This window comes from Martes martes, assembly GCF_963455335.1.
Source record: "Martes martes genome assembly, chromosome: 1".
Classification (NCBI taxonomy): Eukaryota; Metazoa; Chordata; class Mammalia; order Carnivora; family Mustelidae; genus Martes; species Martes martes.
In genome coordinates, this window is record NC_137888.1 from 210,501,050 (window position 1) to 210,516,289 (window position 15,240).

General features: G+C 40.9%; 1 protein-coding gene across 3 annotated transcripts in view; it reads right to left on the reverse strand.

Annotated features, from left to right (window-relative positions):
* LOC308349523 (zinc finger protein 527-like) overlaps window positions 1–15,240 on the reverse strand; it is a 32,717-nt gene that overhangs the window by 3,076 nt on the left and 14,401 nt on the right. For all 3 annotated transcript variants that reach the window (XM_080814245.1, XM_080814244.1, XM_080814246.1), the window contains 3 exons: window positions 1,536–1,621; window positions 778–904; window positions 243–335 (listed from right to left, as the gene is read on the reverse strand). In XM_080814245.1, the coding sequence (XP_080670371.1) occupies window positions 243–335; window positions 778–904; window positions 1,536–1,568 (253 nt within the window). In that variant the 5' untranslated portion in view covers window positions 1,569–1,621. The remainder of the gene's footprint in view (window positions 1–242; window positions 336–777; window positions 905–1,535; window positions 1,622–15,240) is intronic.

Here is a 15,240-nt window from a genome sequence, read left to right on the forward strand (position 1 = left end):
GTATTATCTGGAAAGCAAAGTAGGGAAAATGGAACAAAAAGTATTCAAGGAAATGTCAAATTTAAAGAGGAATTAAAACAGCTTTTTCTCTGAGACCACATGAAAATGCAAATGAATGGCAAGATGGTGAAAGATGGAAAGCTCACATTATGGCCTCGTTCTTCCACAAACTGACAGTCCCAAATGGACCATCCCTCACCAAGTCTCCTCCACATAATGACTCCTTTCTGCTTGGGGCTCACCTGTACAGGCACCTTGGAGAATTGCCCCCTCCTCTGTCCCCAGCACTTCCTGCTCCACCTCCGTGATCAGACTGTGTTTGCAGAGAGGGTATCCTGCTCATGGAGAAAGACACATGAGTTGGGGAACTGTGAAGGACACAAGAAATCTGTCCACAAAACTGATTCCAATACTTTGGTACTAAGGGATTCCGAAGATAAGCAAGTAAAACTTCAGGAGTGACCAAAGAATCAGATCTGAGCTCTTTTACAAGGTCCAAAACAGACACCTACATATGCCCTATCCACAGGGAACTAACCCTCGAAATCCAAGCCCAAGAGCAGAAACATATTGCAAATCACCTAAATTTTACAATAATAATGAAAATGAAATCAGTGTGTTTATGGAAAGCCATGAGACTGCCCCACAAGGGCAGAAGCTATTCTTTTTGTGTTTACCATGTATTGTCATTCTTTTCACATATCCTGGAACATGGTATGTGAAGGACCACCTGCTGCATGAAGAAATGAGAGAATGAAGGAATGAGGCCAATCTTACCCACGGAGGCCAGGTTTCTGTAGTTCTCCAGCATCACGTCTCTGTACAGGGTTTTCTGAGCAGGGTCCAACAGCGCCCATTCCTCCTGGGAGAAGTCCACTGCCACCTCCTCAAAGGTCACCGAATCCTGAAACATCACATGCATTGTGGTTCAGGCAAGGCCCATCTCTAACAACGTAGCAAAAGAGTGGTGGGGAGGCTGCCAGCACTGGGGAAAGAGACTAGCACACAGCAGGCTTGCAGGTGCTTCAGAGGCCTCCCATTACCTCATTAACTGAGACCCGAGGCTCAGTTCTTGGAACTCTCCTCTTTCGCTCTCCCTGCCTGGACCATCTCATCCAGACTCATGCTTTAAGCACCCTGTCTAATATATAGTTGACCTGCTCTTTCCACCACTAGGGTGCGAGGACTCTTCCAGTCTTAGTCAAGATTGAGTACAGACTGACTGTACGGCAGGATGAGAAAAATACTTGGAAAATGAATGATTTTCCTAGTGAAAAATCTCTCTTGTCCTGCATAGCACCCAGCAGAATATGGAACTAATACTCAACTTGGAGGAAGATGTTGGAAAAAAGAAATTAACACATGATGTAGCAACAGAAGCCTTTCCTACTGCATTCTTTATCTCATTCTACCAGGCCCAGAGAAGTGGGGAAGACTGAGGCCAGCTTAGTTGAAACTGTAGGTCAGAGGCAAGACATGTGTCCTTTTGGAACAGCAATGTTTTTTGGAAAAAGAATAATTTATTTCCTCTATACCTGTGACCAGGTTGTCAGAAATCCTGCAGCCATTCTTCCTCTTGTATGTCTCCCTCCTTACCAGACAGGATTCTAAGCAAGCAGACCTAGAGAAGAAAGAAGCCACCAGCGTCTAGGATGGACAGATATTCAACACTTACACCCTAGAAGCTTCCACATACTAGCTTCAGGGGGAACACACACACACACACACACACACACCCCCACCCACCCACACATACACAAACCCACAGTACAGTTCCCTGTTAGGATTTTACCTCCCTATCCTAGAACAAGTAGGAATCAGGAATACAGTATTTATTTTTAGCTTTTAAACTTTTTTTTCTAGATTGAACTACTAAAAATGTCTAGAATCAATAGGCACTGTGAGAAGCAATGAGACTTCCTAATACACCATGTCCCTAAATGTCATTTGCCCATGAAAGAAACCAGGGCTCATTTGAGAAACAGCTAAGTCCAGTGTAGGACATGAAATGTTCAAGGTGAGTCTGGAACATCATATAGCATAAAGCAAGAAACCCAACAAAGGCTAACGGTGTTGTGTCAAAAAGACAAAAGAGGAAATTTTTTAAAGAGCACTCTTTGGCTTAAGATGGAACAGTTTACAAAATAATGACTGCAATGTGTTGAAATCATCAAATCTAAAACAAAATCATGAGTTCATAATGATATTAAAAAAAAAAACCCTAATGGTCAGTATTGGAGGAGGCCAGGCTGTCAACTCATAATTCTGAAAATTCTAAAAGGAAAGAATCAAGCATATACCCCTCTCTCTTTTAGTGAACAGTATTTTATGATTGCCAAACTGCTGTGATGAGGCAAAGTTCTTTTTTTTTTTAATTTTATTTATTTATTTGACAGAGAGAGATCACAAGGAGGCAGAGAGGCAGGCAGAGAGAGTGAGAGGGAAGCAGGCTCCCTGCTGAGCAGAGAGCCCGATGCGGGACTCGATCCCAGGACCCTGAGATCATGACCTGAGCCGAAGGCAGCGGCTTAAACCACTGAGCCACCCAGGCGTCCCTTTTCTTTCTTTCTTTCTTTTTTTAATTTTATTTAGAGGCAAAGTTCTTCTTTACAGAAGAATCATACAAGCTTTATAAGAAGCTTTGTTTATCATAAAGAAAACGCTAGAGTCAGAAAGTCACCATTTCTAAAGCACTAGTACATTAATGGATCATGGCAATGACAACCAACAGCTACTGAGTTATTAGGTGAAAAGTAAATGGGGATGTTTATTTCTGACTTTTAATTTTGAAAAAACTTTCAAATTGAAAGAAAGTAATGGTGTGAATATGAACTTCTACAGACTCTTCACCATTAAAGTTTGCTTTCTCTCTCTACCCCGCGTTCCCTCTCTGTTTCAGCAAGAATGTTAAGAAGAGTCTATTCGAGGGGAAATAGCAGACGTCATGACCCTTTCCTCCTCTATACTTCAGAGTGACGCCGGAACTGGGATACTCTCCAATGTAACCACAACGAGCAAAATCAGGACTATTTAACATGGATTTAACATTCCATATGCAGCATTTCACTAACTGGCCCAATAATGTCCTTTATAGCAATCACTTTGTAAATTTCCCATATGGGACCATGCCCTCAAACCATGGTTCTTTACTCTTCTTTGATCTGGACCTGTTCCTCAGTCTTTCATCTTTCAAGATATGAAGAGTCCAGGTCCGATGTTTGACAGACTCCACTTCAATTCTGGCTTGTCTGATTTTCTCATGATTAGACTCAGATGGTTCTTTTTTGGATGAAGGATTACACAATTGATGTGTGTCCTTCTCGGTGACCCACTTTAGGAAGCATATGACCCAGTCTGTATCGTTATTGGTGTTAACTTTAATCATGTGGTTAAGGTGGCATGCCACAGTTTCTTCTATGAAGTAATCGTTTTCTCCTTTTGTCATTAATAAGGACTCTTATTAACCAGGGGATAAATGAAGACTGTATAAACAAGCTGGAGAACTTTGTTTTTTTAAAAGATTTTATTTATTTATTTGACAGACAGAGATCACAAGTAGAAGAGAGGCAGGCAGAGAGAGAGAGAGGAAGGGAAGCAGGTTCCCCAATGAGCAGGAAGCCCGATGTGGGGCTCCATCCCAGGACCCTGGGATCATGGCCTGAGCCGAAGGCAGAGGCTTAACCCACTGAACCACCCAGGCGCCCCTGGAGAACTTTATAAAGGAAGAATCAAGCTGGCACTGGAACCCAATGATAAATCTTAACATCACAAAGTAGGTATCTGATCACGGAAGTTCTGATATGATGTAAGAAGAAACAGTACCATCTGTGAAGTATTTTTGCCAAAAATACCCTGACAAATCTTTTCACATAATTAGCAGTTTATAAAGAGAGGAAAAGGGAAGGACTGAGGGACATGTTAAAATGACATCATGAAGGGGCTCCTGAGTGGCTAAGTCTGTTGGTTAAGTGTCTGCCTTCAGCTCAGGTCATAATCCTGGAGTCCTGGGATTGAGCCCCATGTCGGGCTCCCTGCTCAGTGTAGAGCCTGCTTCTCCCTCTGCCTGCTGCTCCCCTGCTTGTGTTCTCTCTCTCTCTCTCTCAAGTAAATTAAAAAATGACATCATGAAGATATAAACAGCCAAACCCAGTCTGGGCTACAGAGAGGGAAGACTGCTACCATCAGATACTGGTTAAGAGACATAACAGCCCGCTGCAGTGCGTGGGCCTTCGATCTCAATTCAGAAAACACCAATTCAAAAAACAATTTGAGACACTTCGGGGGAACAGAAAACAGACTGGGTATTAGATGATACTGGTAAAGAGAAAAGCAGCCCAACATCCAGGAGCTGCCCTGGTACTGTCAGTTAGGTCTGAGCATTCTCCTGGCCAACAGCAGATGGGGCCACACCATGACCACGACATACTAAAACAAAACCAAGGCCCTTCCATAATCATGTCTGAACACAATACATAAACATTATCTAGGCCCAAATGACCAAACATCCCCCCTTTCTGGCCAACAGGAGCCACTATTGCTTCTTTATCAATTACAGCTTCCTCCTTGGGGTAGTTTTCCTTCCTTCTAGATAACCTTTACTGACAAACCCAATCATAGAATTGTTCTCACTTCCTGTCATCTAACCCAGAGCCCTCCCCCCAAAGCACCAGGCACAAGCCCACATCCTCTGACAGGCCTACAGTGCACAATGCTGTGCATTCTGCCTTGCTGCAAGGAATGATAAACCCAGCTTGTGGAACCACACGTATGGCCCAATTTGTTTAGCCGAAGACCACTGAAAATACCAAGAAAACTGTTCATTTAGAGGGGTGTAATAAGGTATTGTGATAATGCTAAAAACTTCCTGTTAAGCCTGAATTTAGCCAAGCTTCTAGACTAAAGACTTTCAATAGGAAATACAGAGACAAACATGGTAAACACCAGGATGCAGCATCAGCCAAATCTACAATGCAGAACACTTGAAAGACAAATGACTTAGTATCTCCAATTAGTCAGTTGATTAACAAAAAAAGGAGAAAGGGAAGAGATGAAACAGGTACTTAAGAGATCTATACCTCAGGGTGTCTGGGTGGCTCAGTGGGTTAAAGCCTCTGCCTTCAGCTCAGGTCATGATCCCAAGATTCTGGGATCGAGCCCCTGCATCCCACTCTCTGCTCAGCAGGGAGCCTGCTTCCCTCCCTATCTCTCTCTGCCTGCCTCTCTGCCTACCTGTGATCTCTGTCAAATAAATAAAATCTTAAAAAAAAAAAAAAGATCTATACCTCAAAAAACAATGTGGGAGTTCTGAAAGGATCCTGACTTGAACAAACCAACTGTAAAAAGATATTCTGGAGACAATCAGGGAACTCTGGAGTCTGCCAGGTGAGAAAATGCTGTGGTGGTTTGTACCAGCTACAGATTCATACCTAAGTATTTACTGATGAAAAGATGTGATATCTAGAATGTGCTACCAAAAAAAAAACAAAAAACAAAAAAACCCTCCAGAAATTTAAAAAAAAAAAAAAAAAGGCAGGTGAACAGGCTACTAGCGCTATCCCAACACTATTACCTCAATAATACAGGAGCCACCAGTCACATATGGTTGTTGAGCCCTTGAAATGAAGCCAGTGTTACTGAGATTTTAATTTAAATTTAAATAGCCATTATGTGGATAGTGTATTAAACAGTCAGGCTACGATGATCCAAGATTGGTAAAATATTGATAATTGTCAAAGCTGAATGTGGATGACATAAAGATTCACTACACTATTCTATCTTATGTGTGCTTGAAATTTCCCTATGAAAAGCTTAAAAATTTAAAAGGATAAAATAAAGACATTTTTAAGTAAAGACCTGAGAGAGTTTACCCATCAAAAGATCACTAAATTCTCAGTATTCCAAGAAATGGGAGTTTGTGCAACTGAAATGTTAAAAAAATAGAGTGAACAAAAATCAAATGGGTAGAACTAAATGAACCTTGATCATATAAAATGGTAATAACAGTCTAATTTGTGAGAAGGAAAAGCAAGCTAGAATCCTAATAGTGAATAATAAAAACACATAAATTTGGAGGGAGGTGATTGCAGTTTTATGCTACTTGTATTCCTGCAGAACAGAATAGAGATGTTGATTAGCTTTTGACTTTAAGTGTGCCTGATAAGATACTAGAGTGACCACTAAATGAATGGACTCACAGGTTTAACTCACAGTCTAGAAGAAAAAAATGGAATAAAAAAACCCCCAAACCCTCAATTATTCCAAAAGTAAGAAAAATAAGCAGGGAAAAGAAACAAAAAAGGCAGGTAAAGTAAAAAGCACAATGCAAGACAGTAGAAAATATTGATATCAATAATCACAATTAATATACAGGTAAATGGATTAAACTCTACAGTTTAAAAGCAAAAATTGACATGTTAGATTAAGATGAATTCCAGCTCTATGCTCTTTCATGAGATGCATTTAAAACCAAAACAAGAGCATCTGGGTGGCTCAGTCAGTTACATATCTGCCTTTGGCTGAGGTCATGATCCCAGAGTCCTGGGATCCAGCTCTACACTGGGCTCTCTGTTCAATGGGGAGCCTGCTTCTCCCTTTCCTTCTGCCACTCCCCCCTGCTTGGGCTCTCTCTAATAAATAAATAAAATCTTAAAAAAACAAAAACAAAACCAGAAAGACTGATGGGACACCTGGGTGGTTCAGTCGGTTAAGCTGCTGCCTTCGGTGCAGGTCATGATTCCAGGGTCCTGGGATCGAGTCCCAAGTCAGGCCCCTTGCTCAGCAGGGAGCCTGCATCTCTCTCTGCCACTGCGTGCTTGTGCTCTCTCTCTCTGACAAATAAATAAATAAAATCTTTAAAAAAGAAACCAGAAAGACTGAATCTCAAAAATAAAAATGATACACCAGGCAAATATTAACCAAAACTGTTTGATTTCACACTTAAACAAACAAACCCCAAAACATAGGCTCCATGCAAAATATGGAGCCCAACATGGGGCTTGAATTAAAAAACGTGAGATCAACACTTGAGCTGAAACCGAGTTGGATGCTTAACTGACTGAATCACCCAAGTGCCTCTGATTTCACACATTTTAAAACAAAAGGCATTATGAAAGACAACTACATTAGGATAAGAGGTTCAATTCACTAGGAAGATATAAAGATTCTGAAATTGTGCAGACTCACAGTCTCATAAAAGCTAAGAGAATTAAAGGAGAAATAGACAAACCACCATCAATGTCAAAGACTTTAACATACTCCTGTCAGTGATGTAGAGGTCAGCGGGGAAAACAAAAGAGGATGTAAAGATTTGAATAGTAAAATGAACAGGCTTCACCTAAAACACTTACAAACAGTACACTCAATAAACAGAGAGTACACATATTTTTTTTCCAGCACAAGTGGAGTATTTACAAAAACTAGCTCTCTTCCTATAATATACAGATAGTCTTAAAGCTTTCAATTTTAGTATATATGCTGCCATGTGCGCACTAGTTTTAAAGCTTTTGAGGGATTTATATACAGATATGTTCCTTGACCAAAATGAAATTCAGTTAAAAGAGAAAACTATTATGTTGAGCCATGACACTGACATTTTTTTAAAAGATTTTATTTATTTATCTGACAAAGAGAGAGAGAGCAAGTCAGCAAAAAGCAGGGCGAGTGGCAGGTAGAGGGAGAGGGAGAAGCAGGCTCCCCACTGAGCAAGGAGCCCAATGTGGGGCTTGATCTCAGGACCTGGGATCATGACCTGAGCCAAAGGCAGATGCTAAACCAATGCAGCTACCCAGGAGCCCCAACACTCCCATTTCTGTAGATTAAAAAATGGTGGAAACTTAGCAGGTTCATATGGTTTGATCTAATATTAAAAGCCATACATTTGGAGTTTAGCGAACATCATCTTTGTGAGTAACTTATGAATAAAATATATAATTAATAAATTAAACTGGAATTAGAAAATATGTAATACTATGGTTACCAAACAATTATAACTACCAAACCTTGTAAGCTGCAGCTAAAGTAGGCCTTAGAAAAAAAAAGTATGCTTTATATATTTACATTAGAGAAAAATGAAGTTAAAAATTAATCTAAGTTTCCGGTTAAACAATTTAGAGAAAAAAATCCCAAAAGAAGAAAAGTTAAGAGATTCCTTAAGAAATTAAAAATAGAGCTTCCCTTTGACCCTGCATTTGCACTACTGGGTATTTACCCCAAAGATACAGATGGAGTGAAAAGAAGGGCCATCTGTAGCAGCAATGGCCACAGTCGCCAAACTGTGGAAAGAACCAAGATGCCCTTCAACGGACGAATGGATAAGGAAGATGTGGTCCATATACACTGTGGAGTATTATGCCTCCATCAGAAAGGACGAATACCCAACTTTTGTAGCAACATGGACGGGACTGGAAGAGATTATGCTGAATGAAATAAGTCAAGCAGAGAGAGTCAAGTATCATATGGTTTCACTTATTTGTGGAGCATAGCAAATAACATGGAGGACATAGGGAGATGCAGAGGAGAAGGGAGATGAGGGAAATTGGAAGAGGAGATGAACCATGAGAGACTATAGACTCTGAAAAACAATCTAAGGGTTTTGAAGGGGTGGGGGGTGGGAGGTTGGGGGAACCAGGTGGTGGGTATTATGGAGGCCACATATGGCATGGAGTGTGGTGTGGTGGGTGTGGTGTGGTGTGGTGCATAAACAATGAATTCTGTTATGCTGAAAAGAAATTAATAAAAAAAAGTAGTCTGCAAAAAAAAAACCAAAAATAAAAAAAAAAGAAGAAAAGTTAAAGGAAGAAAAGATAAGGCAAAAAAATGAAGAACTAGAAAACAAAAAGTAGGGGTGCCTGGGTGGTGCAGTTGATTAAGCAGCCAACAACTCTTGGTTTCAGCTCAGACTATGATCTCAGGGTCGTGAGATCGAGCCCTGCCTGGGGGCTCCACACTGAGCATAGAGTATGCTTGAGATTCTCTCACCCTCTGTCTTTGACCCTCCCATTTGTGCATTCTCTAACGTAAATAAATAAACCTTAAAAAAAAAAAGAAATCAATCAAGCAAAAAAATATTTTGGCCCCTTGAAATTGATAAAATAGGAAGAAATCAACCAAGATGATTCAAGAAGGGAGAAAGCTCAAGGAAAATTAAGAAACACCCCCCCATACAATTATAGATGCTACAGAGATTAAACATATACAATATTATGATTAATTTTATGCCAATCAAGCTCAAAACTCACAGGAAATCCATTAATTATTTCTTGAGACATAAATTTGCAAAAAATGAACCAGGTGCTGAGGGCTATACATTATGAATGTGGTTAATGTCATTGAATTTTATGTTTAAAATGCTTATAATGGCAAATTTTATGTTTTCATATGTATGTATATAACACACGCTTATAACATGTGATACATGTGTGACATATACACACATAGGTGTATATACACACGTATATACGTATGTATGTATGTGTTTTATTTTTTATTTTTTTATTTTTATTTTTTAAAATATTTTATTTATTTGACAGAGAGAAATCACAACTAGGCAGAGAGGCAGGCAGAGAGAGGAGGAAGCAGGCTCCCCGTGGAGCAGAGAGCCCGATGCAGGACTCGATCTCAGGACCCCGAGATCACGACCCGAGCCGAAGGCAGAGGCTCCAACCCACCGAGCCAACCAGGCGCCCCAGTATGTATGTGTTTTAAAGTAGGCTCCATATGCAGCATGGTACCCAAGGCGGGCCCTGAACTGCAACTCTGAGATCAAGACCTGAGTCAACAATTGAGAGTCAGACATCCAAACAACTGAGCCACTCAGGCGCCCCTTATGTTACATATATTTTTCATCAAGGTAAAAAAATGCAGAAAAATTTGAAATAATTGGGGCTATTGCTGACCTCCTCAGAGAGATTTCTGGCCTCCCCTGCCCTCAATAATTTACTGCCTGGACAGATATCTTAAACAAAACAAAATGAAGAGCTAGGCATTTAAATTTCACCACACAAAAAAATCCACCAGGCTTGGGTTGTATAAGCTGGTTCTGCCATTTGAAAAGGAGAGAACTCCAATTGGACTCAAAATTTTCCAGGAATCAGACACACTCATGAAGACTCTGGTTATATCACATATTTGTATATTACTAAACATTAGCAGAGGTAATAACTTATTAAATCTATAAAGCAAGGGTTATATATTTAGAAGGTTTTATTTAGAAATGTAGGCACCATGCAAAACTCCAGAATTATGCATGACCCAGAATGTCATGTTTGCATTCTGATTATTCTGTTACAATACCTTATACATTACCACAAGGGAGAAAGGAGGAGATAGATACACCTCTTCTTAAACAATTTTACAAAACAATTTTCCTTACTCAAAGGGATTACCTTGACTAAAGGTATTAAAGGGAAGAAGAATATTCTTCAGTATAATGTTGACACTAAGCATTACACAGCCATAGTAATAAAACTGAATGATAGCAAATCCCATTAATGAACAGATATAAATAACCTAAAGTTCAAACCAAATACATCAATAAATGACATTTACACATCACAACCAAGTTGCGTTTATTCCGGGAATATCAGAGAAGCTTAAAAGAAAATCAATTAATATGTCTTATTCATAGATCAAAGAAAACTATCATCTCAGTGTCACAGTAAAAGTGTTTTGCAACAGTCAACATTTCACAGAACTTAAAAATAATCTTAACCAACTCTGTAAAAAAATCACAATTCAAGGGGTGCCTGCATGGCTCAGTTGGTTGAGCATCCCACTCTAGTGGGTCACGATCTCAGGGTCCTGGGATGGGGTTGTCCACGCCCTCCCCCAAACAACTAACTTCCTAGTGATAAGCTGAGGGCCTTTGAGACACAGAGAAAGACAGTGGTGGCTCCTCCAGTCAAGTTTGAAGTCTTAGCCAGTGTTGTGTATCAGGGAGGGCTAGGGAGAAATGTGGGATGGGGCTGGGGGGACAAGGAAAGGGAGACACAGAGTAAGAATATTATATATAATAATATATAATATTATATATTATAATATATAATTATATATAATAATATTATATAATATTATATATGTTATAACATTATATAATTATAATATATAATTATAATATAATTATATATAATATAATATTCTTAATATAAGAGATTACAGAGTAAGAATAAACCTGTCATTACTCACAGACGACATGACCGTTACTATGTAAACATCCAAGAATCTACAGGTAAATTATTTGAAAACAAAAGAAGTCTGCAGCTTGCTGGATGGAAAATAAACACTCTGAAGGTTCAAAACAGACCAAGCCCCATGGACTGGGGTGGCTGGCAATACCACTGGACACACTACACATGACCCCAGAACTATACCTCTAAATACCGACCCTGGCGCAGAAATGGGAAGAAACATGCACAACCCCACAGAGAGGGGAGCAATTCAATCGTCCGTCCACAGTGGACTTAGATGCATCTGCACAAGTCCAAGCCAGGTCGGGGGTTAGAGGGGGAAGTGAAGATCTTCGTGATAAGTATTTCAAGGTAATGCCGTTAACGCAGAAAATGAGACACAGAAAAAAAGCATTTTCTTGAGGAAAAATAACTTAATTCGGGGGAGAACTTTCTAAAGAGAATACGGGGGATGGGTTGAAGTCCTCGCCAGCACGCCCTGACTGCATCCCCACGTGCCTCCTCTCGGGCCCGACGACCCGACTGGCCACAGATGGAAGGGGGTCAAGGCCCAGGTAGGAAAGGCAGGGATGGCCGGGAGCCCCCGGTGAGGAAGGGCACCATGAGACCCGGAAGAAGTGCTGTGGCCTCGAAGCTGTTGGCGCTGGAAACCGTCCCCTTGACCTCTCCCCAATACCGCACAGCCCCCTCCAACCCGCAGACCCACTCCTGGGCTACAGCCAGGGGAGGACAACCGCCAATGGACCAAAAAGTCGACTCAAGCTTCCGCCAACATCCCCGGAAAAGGGCTCCGGCAGGGCGCACTTCCTCTTCCGGCCTCAGGCTGCGCCAGGGGCCCTCAGAGACTGCGACTTCCCACTGATCCACCCTGGGGCGCTGCTGTGCGGGGGGAGGCAGGGGCTGAGAGATGTGGCCAAGGAGGTGCTGCGGGGTAAAAGGACAAGAAAGGGGGGTTTTTGTATTCCTTTAATAAAGAAGGGGGGAACTCCTGGCTGGCTCAGCCCATAGGGCAAGCCACACTTGATCTGGGATGGTGAGTTTGTGCCCCACCTTAGGTGCAGGGATTAAAAAAGAGTAAAGGGGAAACGCCAAGAGTGGAGCAATTTGCTCTTGATCTCACAGCCATCCTTGACGCTATACGATCTCTCCAAGGGGAAAAGGAGGAGTTCCCAAAAACTGAAAAAGGGACTGAGCGACAAAGGAAAAGGGGCATAAAGCTCACTTCTAAGCTATTATGAATTCACATGTGAGGTCACTGCCCCTCCTATCTTCCTAACCAAAACAAGTCCCCACCAAGGTCGGACTCAGTTTAAACAATCAATAATTGTTTTAAATAATATTTAAATAATTAATAAATTATTATTAATATAATTATAACAATAATTAATAAATTATTAATTTAGCATTTTTGGGAAATTCCTGAAAACCAACACATATAACTGTGACTGTAAGGGCCTGGTTAGCCAGAGGGAGCCATTTGGTTATAAACTTAGATTGCCCCTCCCAGAGGAACTTACTTGCAAAGCCCAGATACAAGGGCATGCCAGGCCGGATGGAGACATCCAATCAGTAGGGTGCGCATATATTTACTATGGTAAATTGAAATTCAATTGGCCACCCGTATTGCTGACCTAGCATGACTGTGCAGTTTTCCCTGTGTATTGCAATCTCATTGGCCACCTGTGTATAAGCCAGGCTCAACCACCTCTATAAAAGTCTGTGAGGCTGGGTCATCGCTGTGGCCTCTTGGGAGAGAGAGAGAGCCCTGACCGGTCAGTTTGATTCTCGATGCTTGGAGTGAAATAAAGCTTTGCTTGACCTTTGCTTCGCATCAGTCTCACTCCTTTGATCACGGACCCATCACTGGGGGACCCCAACAGTGACAATATGAAATTAAATCATTTGTACTGTGACAGGTGCCAAAACAGTGGAGAAAAGGAAATATCCCTTCTATTTGTGACTCTGAATTTGTAAAATGATTACTAAAAAGCAAAATGAGAAGCAAAAAAGGTCAGCCTTATTCTGGTATGATTTTACTGTGATTTAAAAGGTCTCCGGTGCCAGCCACGGGGGTTTTCATGTTCATTTTTCGGGTCTGCAGAGTAAGTGGCTTAATAATAAAGTCATGTGCTTAATTATTATGCTTATATTCCAGAATATCTGATGCTTAACAAGACTGTACACAATGTGCATGTACAATTGGAAGGATGAAATTGCCTGTGTAATTTCCACAAGAGAGGGAAAAGAAACGAGAGAATTGAAAATAAGGAGATAAAAATTATTAAAATTATTCAAAAAAATCATAAAAATGTATCCAGCCACAGCTGCAAAACCATGGGCTAGTTTTCACTCCTATCAAGGCCCAGCCTATGACTATCTGCTATCACTTTTGCTTGAATGTATGTTTCACATTCTTTACAATTAGCAGATGGCCACATTTTCAGAGCAAGGGGGCAGATTCAGTTATACTAGCAGTTCTGGGTCAGTTGCAACATCAGCAATGGGTTTCTGTGTGGAGAGATCTGTGTTCTAATTGAATTGTGAGTTCTCTACCGAGGGGAACACAATAATTCTGAAAATCTGGCCACTTGTAAGACAGAAGCCAGAGGAACAGAATTTGGCTGCTGTTAATCTCGATGAGACCAGAAAGCCTGGAGTCAGTGGCTAGGGTTCCTCTGTTAGCTCAAAAAACTGGGTGCTTTAAACTGAAAACACTGAGCTAGAATCCACCAGAAATGATGGTGCGTATTTCATGTCACATAAATCACATAAGCAGAATAAGAACAGTGGCTCCTCAGAGTTGTAATGAAGATGAAATGACTCAGTCCATGGAAAGCCTTCAGCGCATTTCACAGTGTACAGTAAGTGCAAAATAACAGGGAGCTCTCACCAGCCCTTGTGAGGGCATGACTATTAGAAAGTTTCCACTGACATCTGGTAACAAATCATTTCCCTTATTAATGATCTCATTTAGCAAATGGAAATGAGGCTCAGGAGAGGCTAAGGGAAGTACCCCAAACACATAGCTCAAAAGCAACAAGGGCAGGACCCACACTCCGGCAGTCAGGCTCCAGTCTGAGCCCTTAACACCCAAGCTCTACCTGGGCAAAAAGCAAGCCAAATTCTGAAGCACAATGGGACCCTGGAATTTTCCCAGTTAGCTGCCTAGACCATTGAAGAGACTAATCATAAAAAAGAAAAAAAGAGAGTAAGTCTGTTATGATTATTAATGCTGTGTAACAAACCATCCCAAACATAGTGATATATAACAGCAGTTCTCAAAATGTGGTTGCCAGACCAAGAGAGACCGCAAGACACTTTCAGGCAGTCTGTGAGGTCAAAACTATTATCATAATAGTTCTATTACATACCATTTCATCATGTTAACATTTATATTGATGATATAAAAGCAATGGTGGATAAAGTGTTGGCTCCTTGGCAGAAATCAAGGCAGTGGCATCAAGTGCCACAAACACTGTATTCTTCGTTGGCACATACTCATGATAAACAAAAAATCCAATTTTCCTTAAAAGTGACTTTGAGGGACGCCTGGGTGGCTCAGTTGGTTAAGTGGCTGCCTTCAGCTCAGGTCATGATCCCAGCGGCCTGGGACTGAGTCCCACATCGGGCTCCTTGCTTGGCAGGGAGCCTGCTTCTCCCTCTGCCTGCCACTCTGCCTGTGCTCGCTCGCTCTATCTCCCTCTCTCTGACAAATAAAATCTTTAAAAAAAAAAATGCCTTTGAGGCATGAGAAAAAATCTGGAAAATGTATATATCTGCAACCATAATGTTGGCAGTTTGTCAACATTTATAAACCTTTCTGCTATGATCTAATTATATTAGTGCATGATGCTTGCTGGATAGTAAGTCAACATTTGAAAAACATGCATAACTGTCGTGAACTATTTCCTATACAAGTGACACATGAAGGCACAAAATCACGTATGGGTAAAATATCCAAAGTGCAAAAAAAAAAAAAAATCAGTGGATTTTAATATAACAGAACAGGAAGAGTAGTTCACTCAGAATTTCATACTCCACGGTGCAACTAAATCTT